At 40.1% G+C, this 17,009-nt stretch overlaps 1 protein-coding gene across 1 annotated transcript in view; it reads right to left on the reverse strand.

The window, feature by feature from the left end:
• The window catches only part of szt2 (SZT2 subunit of KICSTOR complex), a 701,839-nt gene that overhangs the window by 452,298 nt on the left and 232,532 nt on the right, over positions 1 to 17,009 (reverse strand). Inside the window, 3 exon segments of the mRNA XM_034179252.1 lie at positions 4,296 to 4,503; positions 6,439 to 6,762; positions 16,855 to 16,993. Coding sequence (XP_034035143.1) covers positions 4,296 to 4,503; positions 6,439 to 6,762; positions 16,855 to 16,993 — 671 coding nt within the window.

Consider the following 17,009-nt stretch of genomic DNA (forward strand, 5'->3'; position numbering starts at 1 on the left):
AACTGTGGCATATTCTGATGGGGTTCCTGTCAGGTGTGGCACAGACTCTCACTAGCAGACTGGGATAAGAAAAAAGGTTTAATATAATAACTCCAGCAGGGATACTCAAGCAAAAGTACAAGACAGGTGTAAGGCTGAGGCTTGGTCCAACAAACAGGTGGAAGTCAAAAAACACAGTGTGGTGGCAATCAGAGACAGAGACAAAAACATGGTCGAGGACAAAATAAGGTCAAATACTGGCAGGCTGAATACAAGGCAAAACAAGGTGAGGTGTGGGGGCTGGAAAGTGAATAACATTCAACAATCTGGCAGGGGACTGTGAGACTGTATAATAAATGTTATTGTGCTGTTTTGCACCTGTCTTAACGTAACCCTGAGAATTTAATTTTGTTTTAGCACTCTGGGGTCAGTCTGAACTGGGAGCGAAGAGCTGGATGTACTTGTTATTATTACACTGATAGCACGACTTTGTTTTCGTAGCCACTAACGACTGGGAGTGAAGCATGCTGGGATCATTCTGAACTGGGAGTGAAGAACTGCTTTTATTATATCTTTGAAATAACTTTCAGATGCCTGTTGATTAAAGAAATTATGTGCGCCAGGGAGGTTGAGTTGGCCACTCACCCTCCCTTCACGGACACACTAGAAAAGAGGGAGTAGAACCATGCTTCAACAGAGTCTGCTGCGGGTTAACGTACGAACGCCTAGCCGGTTGACAGGCGCACTCTGCTGAAGGTGTTGGCTCTCCACCTTAAAGGCGTCACGGTAAGAGAAAAATGCGCTGCAACCACTTGTGTTTGATGTAACTGCTTTTGTGGGGAATAAATATACGCCTTTTTATTCTAGCAAAATGCAGTCTGTGTGATCATTTCTGTGTGCCGATCTGACCGAACCTTGTGTTTCAAAACAGAGACTGTGAGTGCTTAAATAGTGGCAGGCTATTCAGGGTGTGGAATGAGGAACAGGTGTGCAGAAGGTTCTAGAAGGGGCGTGGCTGAGAAAGAGAAGAGCAGGTGCAAGTGAGTGCCATGAGACAAAAAGCAAAGTGGACTGGGGCAAGATAATCAAGTGACAGGAAAACCCAACGGTGACAAACGTAACATGCTCAGGTCAAACAATAACAGATGTGAACAACACAAAGAAATAACGTGACCAGCCTAAAAAGAAAGATAAGCAAACAAAAGACAGGGATCCAAAACCAAAACAGAACTGATGCTCCAGGTGTGTAGTGAGCGCCTTGTATGGCAGGCACTCTGACATCGGGGTGAATGTGAGGCACAACTGTAAAGCGCTTTGAGTGTCTCATGCAGATGGAAAAGTGCTATATAAATGCAGTCCATTTACCATTTATACTGGCTTAAGTATAAATGAAAATGCCATAACAGATAATAAGATGGAAAACCAAAAACCAAACTACAAGCTAAACAGAAAATAAATGACAGAAAACAAAACCAGTGACCAAAGAATGTAAACACAAAATAAATAATAAACAGAGAATGTAATAAATAACTAAAGTAACATCACCAGATTACTAAACACAGAAAGTAAATCAAGCAAAATCATAGACTACGAGATGATCAACAGAAAACCAAACCAGTGACAAAAGCATAATACAAGAAATGAAATAAATAGAATCAAAATAAGACTGAAGTGACTAAGAGACCAGGAGCGAACAAATAAAAGGATGATGAACAGAAACAAAACCAATGATAACATGAACATGACAAGAGATGGATAAAAACACAGAGGACTCAGAGCACGGACGTGGATATGAATCCATACTTATGGCAGACGGCCCTGAAGGGCCGGATCATGACGGTTCTTTAGCTGAACCCGCACAAACCTGCAGAGAACCTGATCCCAGAATAAGTTTAACGAGACAGCAGTGCATGTGTATCTGCACTAAGCGAGGAAAACCCATGAAGAAAAGAAAGGAGACATGTGCAAAGAGGAGAGGTGAGACCATTTGACATGAAAAGCTCAACGTTCCCATTCAGCAGTGAAGCAGCAGAAACCCCCTTCAAGAAAAGCTGAGCAGCACCTCACCAGAGGACGTACAGGGAATAATCAAATGCTTCTACCTGAACTGTATCTGCTGAGACATCTCCCCAGAGTCATCGTCTTCAGGTCTGTCTTACCATAAAGACAACCAGACATACAAACTTTAACACAACAACCACAGTGGACCTTCTACCTCAATAAGGTGCGACTGACATTTTACATTTTTATATGTAAAAATATGCAAACTTTTTTCAATTGTGTAATTGTGAAAAAATGTGTATCACAGTGACTGTAAGATTTACTACAACAATTCAGGGAAATGGTGCTCTCTAAAAAAATATATCAAATCTTTCAGCGGCATTACATGAAGAGACGGTTCAGAGGAAGAGTGTGTTAAATTCCCATTATTTCACTAACGCTGCTGCCCATCTGTAAGAATTAAGAGTAATCAAAAGATGCAGAGGCTTTCTGATGTTGCAGGTGGGCAGCGCGGTGGTGAGCACACTCGTCTTAAAACCAGACCACTCCTGCTCATTCTCAGTGTAACGAGGAGTTGTGTCAGGAAGGGCATCTGTGCACAAATCAACATGCAGGTACCTATCAGATCTGCTGCAGAGACCCCAAACAAAAAGGGACAGGCTGAAACTGCCACCAGGCAGACCACAGCAGTCTGACATCTGCTGCACGGCACACGTCAAACGCTACCAAGTAACGCAAAACACTGCAGAGTTTGAAATGTGATGTCATACTGTGGAAAAGCCTGAAAACTTCTGGCTTCTTCTTCAGGCCATCTTCTATGCTGCATTTTCTGGTACTGTACGTGACACTGCCTCTAGTGTTGAACAAAGAGACTAAAGGCACATGTTTCACCAAAATGTCAAATCTAGGCTTGCATCTCAGATGCACCTTCTGACAAATTGTAGCTGAACTTTCAGGTCATCTTCTTCAGAAAATCCCCCTTCGTTTTGGCAAGATAACAATTCTCCCACATCACATCCTATAAAAATTATTGCACACGGCGCATATTTGTGTGTGTTTGTAATGGAAATGGCATGTTGGCAGGAGAGCAGTTTTTCTACATGTAAACACGAGAACACTTGTAGGATAAATGTAAAAGTGCAGCACTGATGAGGACAGAATGGACACAGTGAGATTGTTGCATGTCCATGTGTGTGATGTAACTGTTTGCAGCAAGAACATAAATTCCATGTAGTATGCGTGTGATCATGTGCATGGTGGGAAATTAGTTGGAACATGTTAGACACTGTGAGAAGATGGCAGGGATGTAATCAGGATGAAGCATAGGCTGGAAAACAGCACATTTTTACCACGTCCCTGCTGTGTTATTCAAAAGTTGAGGATGCAGTGCGTTCCTCACGGTCTTTGAGAGTGATGGGGCCCTTAGAATACACCGAGGTTCACTTCAGGACTTTCACATGTAACATACAGACTTCGCAAAGACAAAGACTCAAGGGTCTTAAGCCCTGGTCAGAACGAACAATGAACGATGAATAATGAGCCACATAGTATGAATTTTTTAGTGCAAGTCGAGTTGTTTAAAATGTAGGAGGATAGTTGCTCTTAGAGGCAGATTATTCGGCTAAGGAGCCTCATCTCTGAGCACGGAGCTAATTTCGTGAAGTTCAAAATTAGTAGCAAAAATAGCATTGGGCGTTTTGTGTACGAGGTACTACGAGGACAAACAAGGATGTTAGAGGCCCATTATCTGAGTTCCTGGTGGCTACGAGGACAGTACAAGCTACCTGCAACAGAGCAGGTTCCACTCTGAGAAAGCCCTTGTAGCCATTACATCTGTTTCCTGCAATTCCTTCAGAAGAACATCATAATATCCATGCAATGGCCTATGCAGGATCCACTATCTGACCCAGCTCTCCTCCTCTTTTTTGTCTTCCTTTTTTGTTCTTCTTGCTTCTTCATCTCCTTCTGCAGCAAAAGCTAAATTGTAAATGATGTTCTGCAAGGCAATCTTCAACTTCCTTTGATGTGACAAAATCCGGAATGGATGCTGTGAATTGATAACTCCCACTTTATATAGGGACCAAGTCTGGGAGGGGTGGAAGGTTGGGCCTAACCCATGCCTAAATGTGGCCCTACATGGTGCTACAAACGGGCTGCAGGCCAGAGCTGCTGTCAACTCTAAACACTGGACTGGCGTGAAGAAGGTAATAGTGAAGCACCAAAGATGCTGTCTTAAATGACAATCAGTCTGTTATGCTTTCATGACTCTGAATGTACAACTCATGCCACATGACTCCTTTGAGCTAGGGCATTACCTGAAGAAGATGTCCTTGGGGTGGCGGCTGGAGGTGGGGTGCACCAGCTGCTCCTTCAGGTGCTCCAGAGAACAGTTGTAGACGTAGACGGGACACTTTAACTGGGTGCCATCAGCAGCACTCTGGTGGGAAGTCTGTCGACTGAATCCGGTATGCAAATCAACCATCGGAGTTTCAGAGAATTGGACTGGCTCCTTACTTCCCAAATCTGCCAAACAAAATGAAGACCATGAAGGACAAAATGAAGACCATGAGGACAGATCATCAGTGACAGTGTAACCTGCAAACTCACAAATACTTTTTTAGTCAATAACAATTCTATCAGACAGTGTCACAACTGCAAATAAATAAATACATAAAACATTTATTTCCCAAAGCCATGTATTCAACACTAACACCTTTAGACTTGAATGGAATTTTGAAAAGCAGACAGTAAATTTAGCAGGAACCTGCATTTCTTACAAAACAAATGGCAACAAACATCAGCTTCTGTAAAGACGTCAAAACTAAATCTGGGATTTTTAGTCCAAAATCAGTGAAGCTGAACAAAAAAACAAAAAAGTAGTCATCATGGCAATCCACTGGTGGTGGGTAACATGGTCTCTTGGGTAATTCCTGGACAGGATGGTGGACACGGAGATGACTGCACAGGGCCAGTCTTGTCGTGCACTGTTTCTGCAGGAAACAGTGGTTGCTGCAGGAAGCTTCTGCTGGTTAGTATCTTGATCTCTCTCCTTTTTTCTCCTCTGTGCTGTTACTCTGCTTTTGTTTTGTTTTTTTTGTTGTTGTTTTTTGATGACTTCCACTACCCATCTGGATCATTGCTCGCTGGCTCCGTCCCTCATATGTTCCTCTCAGGCCTTCCAGTCCATGGAGCAGTTCATGAGGTTGTGCTTCAGGAGGTTTTCTGAGCTCCTCTGGACAGTTTTCATTCCCTCAGCTAGGAGAAGATGCTTGGGAAGTCAGTTGTCATCCATCCTAATGATGTGATGATGACACACTCGATGCTTGAAGAACTAATCTTACAATTAAGGTGAAATGAGCATATCACCATAAAGTGAAGGCACGTGAGAAAACAAAATCAGAATTATGAGAATGAAGTTCTAACAAAAACAATGGGTGTTTCCTCTTCATATAGATTTAGAGGCAGTTTTGAAGACCAAAATCCAGTTGCTTTGAGTCAGAACTTATGAAGACAGAATGACAGAGCGTGAAAAGAAAACTGGCTGGCAGCGCTGCTAAAAACAAAAATGTCTTTGTCCAGCTGTACCGAGGATGGGTCTGAATTCAAGTGAAAGTGGAGCATCTGTCAGTCAGTCTAAAGATTTGGAGATGATGCCATGCTGGAAATAAATAAAGGCATTCTTGGGGCCATCTTGGAGCTCTCCACTCGAACGGCCAGTTCCACTCTGCTTTCTAACACGTTTTGATGGAAATCCTCCCACAGACAGACAGAGAGAGAGTGCTGTCTTTTCTCTTTAAGTCTATAAAAATAAGGCTATAAAAGTCTATAAAAAATAGACTTTCACCAAAACATCAAATCTAGGCTTTCATCTTAGATACACCTTCTGGCAAATTGTAGCTCAACTTTCAGGTCTCCTTTTTAAGAAAATCCTCATGTAAAATCAACGACAATAATAATAATATTAAAGCAAACAGAGCTCTGGTATCGATATGATCAGAAAAGTATTGGTATGGACAGATGTCCATACCAATACTTGCATAGTGCATAGTGTTGCAGCCATATAATAATACAATAACATGGTTTTGGAGGGCGGTATGCATTTTCAGAGGCCCTCCGTCCATGCCCAGTCGCCCAAAATGAAATGTCATTGTTGGACTATCCATGATAAAATCATCCGGAATATCCATATTGAGACCAACACACACTTCTCGCCTTTTCATGCTATCGTCTGCGGACAGTTCTTGGGCTGCGCGCGCACTATGACGTTATCACTTTATGCACAGTGGGCGGGTATAGGGATACCCGCCTGTTACTGTGGGCAGGTATAGACAGGTAGCGTAAATGTAAATCTATGCTACCGGCCCAGCAACGCCTCAGTAAAGTGATAATAAACACTCATATTTAACTGAGCTAAAGAAAAATGATCCGGAGTACAACCAAAGCAGCATGCAGTCTGACCTGAATCTGGTGTCCCAGTCTCTGACTCAGAGGTCCTGTTGTCACTGCTGTCCTGGTCTAGGCTCAGGCAGTCAGAAGGCCCACTCTGGTCCTCAGATTGCAGTGACAGAAGAGGAGCTATAACACCGATGTGTCCACTGCTGTAACTACTCCACAGCTTGCTGGGAACACTTGCGCCCAACTCAGAGCGATCCACTCCACTGACAGAGCCGGACAGGGAGTCAGCCTGTGACTTGTTGCTGGGAGTCAGAGTGCCGTCGTCCTGAGCGCTGATGCTTCTCTGAGGTGCCGTCTCAACTCCGGATGTCATCAACATCAGAACATCTAATAAACAGATGTAGATAGATGGTAAACATAAAATAAACTTCCACTTTGAATTGATAAGATGGATTAAAGTTAACCAAGCTTTATGAACTTTATCTTAATTACATGTACTTTTAATATGGTGAATTACAGGATTATAGAATTATCTGGTTTTCAGTTATCACATTAACACAACAGTGGAGATTGAATCCATCTACAATCAGCTCCATAAGAATTTACACAATGGCAATGTTTTAAATTTTGCTTCTCTACTCATTGGAGTTGAAATTAAACAATGAAGACATTGTTGTAGGACTGACGTTCACCTTTAATTAATTGGTTTAACAAAAACATCAACCACTGTCAAGGGAATGTCGGTGGCTTCCCTCATTAGTCTCCAACTTGCAGAGTAACTCAGTTTTTGACAATTGCCAACTCCAGGCAGGTTTACCATACAGTTTGTACTTCTTAATGACTGATGTAAATAAAGTCCAAGACATATTCAGTAATTAGAAAAGGTTTGTGTATTCACACCTGACTATTCCAAAGAAAACTGCTTGGAAAAGTGAGGATTTATATTAACACGACCCTTATATTTAGTTTGTGATAATTTTGTTAACCCTTGAATTAGAGATAAAAGTTGACACAAGAAGCACATAATGACGATACAGATCAAACAGCATAATTCAATGTGTAATGTGAACACTATTATACAAACAATAACTAACACCAGGGCAGTATAAGAACCACAAAATCAGAATTACTCATAATACGCAAAGAAAAAAACAAGAACATTCATCATTCATCAACAGAACTTGACTGTCTCGAGTCAACATGCTAATCATTTCACAAAATCACTGCACAACAGTGCATCTCAAAAATTATATCATGAAAAAGTTTCATTATTTTTGACAGGTATTTCAGAGTGAAAATTTTGCATATTGTAGTTTCAATACATAGAAACTAAAATGTTAATTTTTTTTATTTTAATTTTGGTGATTACAACCTACAGCCTCAAATCACCCCCCCCCCCCCAAAAAAAACTAAAAAAAACAAAAAACAGAAGATACATATCAAAAACTAGAATATCACATAAGATTGGTTTAAAAAGGGATTTATAATACAGAAATGTCTAACTTCTGTAAGGTACATTGCCCTCCACAGTCCACAAGTATTGGAACACTTGGTATTTCATGCACTTTAATTTGTTAATGCCATTCCAAATACAAAAAAATAAAAATTCTTAAATTTTTCTTCCTTAAACTCAAACTGAAAGAAAATCTCTACAAATTTATTAAAAATGCAAAAGCCAAGAAGATGGGTTGTATAAATAATGGAATATTTTGGTATAATACCTATAAATGATCAGTTTTATTGCCAGTTTTCTTGACACAAGTCGGGGGATGAATACATGAACATTTCCAAGTCACTGAATATGTCTTGGACTTTATTTACATAAATTAGGAAGAAATTACAACAGGATGGCACTCTATGGTACAACCCCTGGCAATAATTATGGAATCACCGGCCTCGGAGGATGTTCATTCAGTTGTTTAATTTTGTAGAAAAAAAGCAGATCACAGACATGACACAAAACTAAAGTCATTTCAAATGGCAACTTTCTGGCTTTAAGAAACACTATAAGAAATCAGGAAAAATAATTGTGGCAGTCAGTAACGGTTACTTTTTTAGACCAAGCAGAGGGAAAAAATATGGAATCAGTCAATTCTGAGGAATAAATTATGGAATCACCCTGTAAATTTTCATCCCCAAAACTAACACCTGCATCAAATCAGATCCGCTCGTTAGTCTGCATCTAAAAAGGAGTGATCACACCTTGGAGAGCTGTTGCACCAAGTGGACTGACATGAATCATGGCTCCAACATGAGAGATGTCAATTGAAACAAAGGAGAGGATTATCAAACTCTTAAAAGAGGGAAAATCAACACGCAACGTTGCAAACGATGTTGGTTGTTCACAGTCAGCTGTGTCTAAACTCTGGACCAAATACAAACAACATGGGAAGGTTGTTAAAGGCAAACATACTGGTAGACCAAGGAAGGCATCAAAGCGTCAAGACAGAAAACTTAAAGCAATATGTCTCAAAAATCGAAAATGCACAACAAAACAAATGAGGAACGAATGGGAGAAAACTGGAGTCAACGTCTGTGACCGAACTGTAAGAAACTGCCTAAAGGAAATGGGATTTACATACAGAAAAGCTAAACGAAAGGCATCATTAACACCTAAACAGAAAAAAACAAGGTTACAATGGGCTAAGGAAAAGCAATCGTGGACTGTGGATGACTGGATGAAAGTCATATTCAGTGATGAATCTCGAATCTGCATTGGGCAAGGTGATGATGCTGGAACTTTTGTTTGGTGCCATTCCAATGAGATTTATAAAGATGACTGCCTGAAGAGAACATGTAAATTTCCACAGTCACTGATGATATGGGGCTGCATGTCAAGTAAAGGCACTGGGGAGATGGCTGTCATTACATCATCAATAAATGCACAAGTTTATGTCGATATTTTGGACACTTTTCTTATCCCATCAATTGAAAGGATGTTTGGGGATGATGAAATCATTTTTCAAGATGATAATGCATCTTGCCATAGAGCAAAAACTGTGAAAACATTCCTTGCAAAAAGACACATAGGGTCAATGTCATGGCCTGCAAATAGTCTGGATCTTAATCCAATTGAAAATCTTTGGTGGAAGTTGAAGAAAATGGTCCATGACAAGGCTCCAACCTGCAAAGCTGATCTAGCAACAGCAATCAGACAAAGCCAGATTGATGAAGAGTACTGTTTGTCACTCATTAAGTCCATGCCTCAGAGACTGCAAGCTGTTATAAAAGCCAGAGGTGGTGCAACAAAATACTAGTGATGTGTTGGAGCGTTCTTTTGTTTTTCATGATTCCATAATTTATTCCTCAGAATTGAGTGAGTCCATATTTTTTTCCCTCTGCTTGGTCTAAAAAAGTAACTGTTACTGACTGCCACAATTTTTTTTCCTGATTTCTTATAGTGTTTCTTAAAGCCAGAAAGTTGCCATTTGAAATGACTTTAGTTTTGTGTCATGTCTGTGATCTGCTTTTTTTCTACAAAATTAAACAACTGAATGAACATCCTCCGAGGCCGGTGATTCCATAATTTTTGCCAGGGGTTGTAAACCTGTATCTGTATTTTCACAATTTTCTTTCACTAAAACATCAAATGTAGGCTTGCATCTTCAGATGTACCTTCTGGCAAACTGTAGCTGAACTTTCAGGTCTTGCTGAAAGAAAATCCTGCTCTATACCATTTCATCAAGAAGCCGCTTAACTGGGGATACAACATGCAAATCATGCACTATGCTCAATTTCTCCAATCACAGCCAGAGACACCTATAACTTCTTCTGGGTTGTCTGGGTGTCTTGGTGGTTTTCCTCACTCTCCTTCTTGCACAGTCACTCAGTCTTGAGATGTATCCCAAGAGAGAAGATAGTTACTGAAAGACTGAATATGACTAAATTTGTTTAGTTTCTGCAAAATTTTCACTCTTTGAAATACCTGACAAAAAAGACTTTTTAAACAATATTTTAATTTTTACCAGAGGCCATCAAATATGGCCATGGGGTATTGTGAAGACTTTACGGCCGTCTGTTTGTGCTGAGCATGAATCCCGTCCTATTACTGCCAGTCTTCAAATTCACAGGGAACATTTTTGAGACACAGACCATGGACAAGTTCAAGGATGGTGAACCTTGACCTATTTTAAGAGGTATTTTAAGAGGTTAAAAAGTCCCATTCTGTTTCAATCTGTTACTTATTTCTTTTGAGTGGCAGAGGTGACAGCCAATCAAGAGTAGCAGGGTTGCCAACTTTGAACTTTGGTTGGAGTGAGACTGAGCGTACATCGTGCGTGCCAAAACTTTTTGGTAACCCTAACCCTAATTAAAAAAAGTCCTCGTTTACTAATAAAAATAATAATAGAAGGGGAACTGATTCTTTTCCTCTACACATCCACCCTCCTTCATTTTTTCGAAATATTTCAGTAAGCTCATCTACAGGCATGTGGGAGGCAAATAAAGAAAAATGCTTAAAATGCCTGGGGGTCAAGATGGTCCTGGTTGGGGGTCTGGGGGGGCTTTAGCCATGTTAATGCTCCCCAGAACCATTTTCTGCAGCGAACTGGCAAGGAGCAATAGGGAGGCAGCTTTTTATCCAACTCTTTACAAGTTGGACAAAATCTATCTTCATATGACACAAACTTCTGTGCCGTCTGAGTTTTCTCTCCAAAACTGGACAGGAGGAACAGACTCAAGCCTAAAACCACTGAAATGATCTTATTTTTAAATAAAAACCTTTGAAGCCCCAAAATTCCCTTCATTTTGTACAACTGTCATAACAGTCATCAGAGTCCCTAGTTGCAGAAGCATTTCATAATTTATATCTCTATTACTTACAGTATTTTACGATGGCAGTATCATATTCTAAGACAAGTATATTAATGTCTTTAAATGAAAATATAGTCAAAATTTCAAGATGCACAGAGAACCTTTATTTTAAACATATGTAACAGTACCTGTTTAATGGTTCCATGCAAGTGCTATGTTAAATATTGGCCAGCAGATGCCGCCAAACTTAATTGTTTTTGGTTTCTTTCTTTGGTTTCTCTGTCACTAATAATTCACAATAAAATACTTCAGCAAGCACACATTTTCAGCACATGTGCACAGACAGACTTATAATCATGAATACTTGCTAACCAGGACATTATATAAAGTATAACATCTCCTTTAAATGACCTAGTTTGCAAAAAGCTGACATCTGTAGCCGACTCTGTCAACAAACGGATTAGACTACGTCTGTAGTGACGACCCAATTTTATTAGACAATAGATTATTCCGTATGTTAGGCTACTTTATTGGCTTACCTTTGTCATCCAAAAAGTGGACGACTCAGAAACAAGCTCCAAAGCTTTGCTCGAATTCTCTCCGAACTCTTCATGCATAGCTGAGGTATCAGCTGCAAGGTTTTCAGTGAATCAGCGATCAAAGAATACTGTAGTGAGAATGCTGCCAGCAGATGTTAACAGCTTTTTCGGGTGTGCACTTTAAACTCCTTTCCTTTAATTAAGAAATAACGGACTGTGGTCTGCTCTGGTCTAATCTAGTCATCAACAGAAAATTAACAGGATAAATTTTTATTCTGGCGTGACATTTATCTATCTTTCTATTATGAAGATTTAAAGATGAGTGATTAAATTTAACATCTGTATCTTTTTCACTCTGATGAATCATCAAGTCATCCAGTAATTACGGTAATTGTTCACAAAGGTGTTTATCAGGACCAATAATCAAATCTCTGATAAAAGTGGATAACCTCCACTTTTGCAACATGAGAGAAACAATTTGCACACAGACATGTAAAGCTGTTTCACATTTGCGTAACAATGAAAATCAATCCATGGATGGATGGTAAAATCCGACCAAGACAAACTACTTGAAGCGAGAACAGTCATGGGCTGAGAACAGAATGGTTTTGTGTAGGTGTTCATTTGGTCATTTTCTCTCTATAGGTTTGTTTGTTCATGTCTGTGTCCCCCTTGTTCCTACCTTTGCAATCTCACTGTCAGTATAGTTGTGTTTGTCTGTTGCACTCCTTCACATGTCACCTAGACCTACTTCCAGACATCTTATATGCTATATGCTACTCTGGAACCACCCATGAATCCAAACAGTCCAACCGTCAGCCCCTTAGTCTGGGTCTCATTAACATAAGATCACTAGCCTCAAAATCACTGATGATTAATGATCTAATTATAGATCATCACTAAGATATGATTGGGTTATGTGAAACCTGGCTTAAACCTACAGCTATCCTCACCTTAAATGACGCCTGCCCATCGGTATATACATTTAGTCACGTCCCTCATGATGCGAAGCAAGGCGGGGGTGTTGGTCTTATTTATAAAATTAGGTTTATTAGCTGTTGGAGGCTCATAAATATAATTTGTTTGAAAATCTGATTCTCCAATCTCCCCACAATACCATGTATTGCCAAGGTCACAAGAATAAAAATCAGCCGCATTACTTTGTCACTGTATATAGGCCTCCTGGCCCATACTCTGAATTCTTAGATGAATTTGGTGAGTTTATCTCTAAATTGTCAACTAGTGCAGATAACATTCTGATTATTGGTGACTTCAACATTTATATAAATAAGCCTTCTGATCCCCTCTGCAGATCATTTATGGAAATTGTGGATGCATTAGGAGTCCAGCAATACATTCAGGATTAAACACACACATGTGAAATTGCTGTCACAAATATTGACATCAAGCCTCTTGCATCAGTTGTCTCTGATCACTCATTTATTAGATTTAAAGTTTCGCTACTGTGTTTACTGGAACAACAACCTTATTTATCATTGCAGTGACACATCAAATCCTCAACTACAACTGAACTAGAAGCCAGACTGCCTGACACCTTGGCTTTACATATGGAAAATGCCCATTCAGTGGACGGTCTTATGGACAGTTTAAACTCAGCGCTCAATCTACACTCGATATGACTGTGCCACCTATATTAAAACCACACCTCACCAAAACACAATCACCTTGGTTCAATGATTACTTGCGTCACCTCAAGCATATGTCTGGAGGTCTAGAATGACAATGGCATAGTTCAAAATTAGAAGTATTCCACCTCACATGGAGTGATGCTATAAGCATGTATTACTGGCTACAAAGCAGACTTATTACTCTGATATGATCAACAAAAACAAGCATAACTCAAAGTTCTTTTTCAACACGGTGGCAACATGTATTCATGAACAACCACCTGTGAGTCGCTCTCCTTTTACAGCCAAAAATTTCTTCAATTACTGCTAGAAGAAAATAGAAGACATAAGGTTAAACATATCCCGGCATGCCTTAACCCCAGCCACTACACCCTGCTATCGAGGTGGGTGCCATTACTGAGGTATTACCTAGATTTACAGAATTTGATAGTATCTCGCTGGGTGTACTTACGGAACTCGTAACGTCTACAAAAAGCACAACCTGTTTATCTGATCTGATACCAACAAAACTGTTTAAGGAGGAAAAGGAAATAGAAGGGTATAGTATGGTACCTGTAGTAGTGCTCAAAATGAATTCAAACTGCACTTTCCCCAAATTTTATAATTGTATATTGTAGTAATGCCTGAGTGTAATGGTAGTATTGTTCCCGGTCCTGTGTGTATGATCTGATTTGGGCCACACTTGGTGGAATGACTGCAGGATGACAGACAAAATGATTTGTTTATCAAAAAATAAAAATCTGTTCAATGTCAACGTTTTGGCCCAGTGCTCATCTCGACAAGATATTTAGAATGACTATTTTGGGGACTTGATTAAAGACGCACCTTTGGGAACTGTTTCGTAATTAATTACTAATATGAAGTCATATGTCACCTTTCTCATGCTCACCTGACTTTTGACTTTTCACCTGACCTTGAGCTTGTAAGGTGAAGCTTGAAGTCATAATGGTGTAACTCAAACCATATGGAGCCAGTTTGGGTTAAACATGATGGAAAGACTGCGTATTATTGGTGATGCTCTTAAACTCTAAAAATTGGTCCCACTAATTGTGTGTGTGTGTGTGTGTGTATGTGTGTGTTTTAATGGGGAACATAATACGAGGTCTGTGAGAAAAGAAACCGACCTTTTTATTTTTTTTAAAAACTATATGGATTTGAATCACGTGCGATTACATCAGACACGCTTGAACCCTCGTGCGCATGTGTGAGTTTTTTCACGCCTGTCAGTTGCGTCATTCGCCTGTGGGAAGGCTTTGAGTGAGGAGTGGTCAAGCCCTCCCGTCAATGCTTTCATTGTTTAGGAATGGCTCAGAGACTGCTGCTTTGCTTGATCAAAATTTTTTCAAAAACTGTAAGGCACATCCGAGTGGACACAGAGAAACACATCCGTGTTGATAACCATTCGTAAGATTCAGGCACCTTTAGATGGCTTTCAGTCGAGTGAGTATCCGAGAAATTGTTTAACAGCTGGGCATGTTCCAACTTGTTCTGTGAGACTTCCAACGGAGGTGTTTCTCTGTGGCGCCGCGCCATGAGCGGCTGCGCGCTGACGTGCGAATCCGTCCGCACGTCTTTCATTACAAAATCTCCTTTAACAGTGGAATGTCCGGATAAACTGCTGATCCCGAGCTCTTCTGAAACTTCTCTGTTCTCTCGCGACGTCCTGGGTCAACAGAGGCTTAAATTTGGAGGTTTTCTGCTCGAAACAGGCTGACGACGGCGGCTCAGAGCACGGTGCGCCCTGCGGCTCCGTGGGCTGTCCTTAAAGCGGCAGTAACACTCCATAATCTCTCATCAGCCGTTAAAGTTTTCACCGAAAACCAGCTGAATTTCTCAAATGGTGTCCACTCGGATGTGCCTTACAGTTTCTGAAAAAATTTTGATCAAGCAAAGCGGCAGTCTCTGAGCCATTCCTAAACAATGAAAAAATAGACAGGAGGGCTTGACCACTCCTCACTCAAAGCCTGCCCACAGGCGAATGATGTAACCGACAGGCGTGAAAAAACTCACGCATGCGCACAAGGGTTCAAGCGTGTCTGATGTAATCGTACGTGATTCAAATCCATATAGTTTTTAAAAAAAATAAAAAGGTTGGTTTCTTTTCTCACAGACCTCGTATACAATTAATTCTCAGAATTTATTAAAATTTGCTTGTGTTGTATGACTGGTTGCCATAACTGGATTATGTAAAGGTATCATTTCATTTCTTGGAGTGTACCACTTTGTAAGGTTTAACATCTGTGTTGTTGTGCAATGAATTTTGGGGAAAAAGTTGTATGCTAGTTGGGTTTACTTACACTAAACAAACATTACTTGTACTTTTTTGGCTTACAAGAGAGGCTTGCAATGTGTTTTATTTTGTATTTGTTACTTATGTTTACCCTATTGCTCCCAGTGTGTAGTGAGCGCCTTGTATGGCAGCACCCTGACATCGGGGTGAATGTGAGGCATCACTGTAAAGTGCTTTGAGCATCTGATGCAGATGGAAAAGCACTATATAAATGCAGTCCATTTATATACCCTTCAAGTAGATTGATTAGGAATGGCAAAGTTCATTTTTCCATCAGGCAAAATTTTGCTTGAATTTTGGTCAGTTCAAAATTTGTCAAAATGGCCTCAGATTGTTTTTCATTAAAAACATAGTGAAAACGGCCAACTTTGATATATCGGTTACAAGGTCTTGGTCTCAGCTAACACTGCAATATTCTCATTACATATGTGACATATCTTATGGTAAATGTATATTGATATAAAAAAGTAATACAAGTATTTCATTAACTGCTTCTACTTAAAACTGTGTATGTTAGCAATTAACTTTATGCTATGATATGTTTTATCAATTGGTGTAGTCACAAACTAAATTTTATCATTTCAGGTGCTAAAATGTCCCGTTAAGCACAAAGGATATATGAAAAATTGCAAAATTTGAGAATGACCTTGACCTTTATCAATGACCTTGACCTCTAATCACCAACATAACTGCATAAATCAATTCTGTGTACTGGAAAACATAGGAAAGCACATTCTATTAGCTGAAATAAGCATAAAATTGACTGATTTATGAGAAATTTCAAATTTCCCGCTCACCCACATTCGTCCCTGAAAGTGCTCACCTATTAGTGCAGCAGATAAACAACAACAAGAAAACATTAGACCTCTGTGTCAACACCTCGGCGTGTTATTTTCCCGTAGAGATCTTGCACTCAGTTAATAATCCTGTCGTCTCAGTCTGTGTCCCTCAGCGCTGCTTCGTAACAACAGGCCCTGGTGATGGACACAACAGTTTGCTGAACATGTTCATAGCTGAGGTCCCACTCAGTCCTGAATGCAGTCACACACTGAACTTTGATCCAGCAGATATTTTGGGCCCTCCTTTTCTTGAGCTCCTCTGGCCTTTGATATAGGCCAGAAAGTAAAAAAAAACAAAACAAACAACCTGAAGCCTGTTTTTGATTTCTGCATTTGAATCATTCTCTCTGAAAACCTCCTGTAAAGTGAATCAGTTTTCACCTGTGGCAATGGAAGTGTGTGTGTGTCACCTGTAAATGTAGCTGGCAGAAATGTGAGGAGGAGCAGCTGGGAGTTGATGTACTTGACGTAGCACCTCCACTGTGGTACGGAGCAGCTCTGCTCCTCCATCAAGGCCTCTTCATCCACCAGGTCTGCATTACTGAAACTCTATATACACACACAC

The sequence above is a fragment of the Thalassophryne amazonica genome, chromosome 10 (genome assembly GCF_902500255.1).
Source record: "Thalassophryne amazonica chromosome 10, fThaAma1.1, whole genome shotgun sequence".
Taxonomy (NCBI): Eukaryota; Metazoa; Chordata; class Actinopteri; order Batrachoidiformes; family Batrachoididae; genus Thalassophryne; species Thalassophryne amazonica.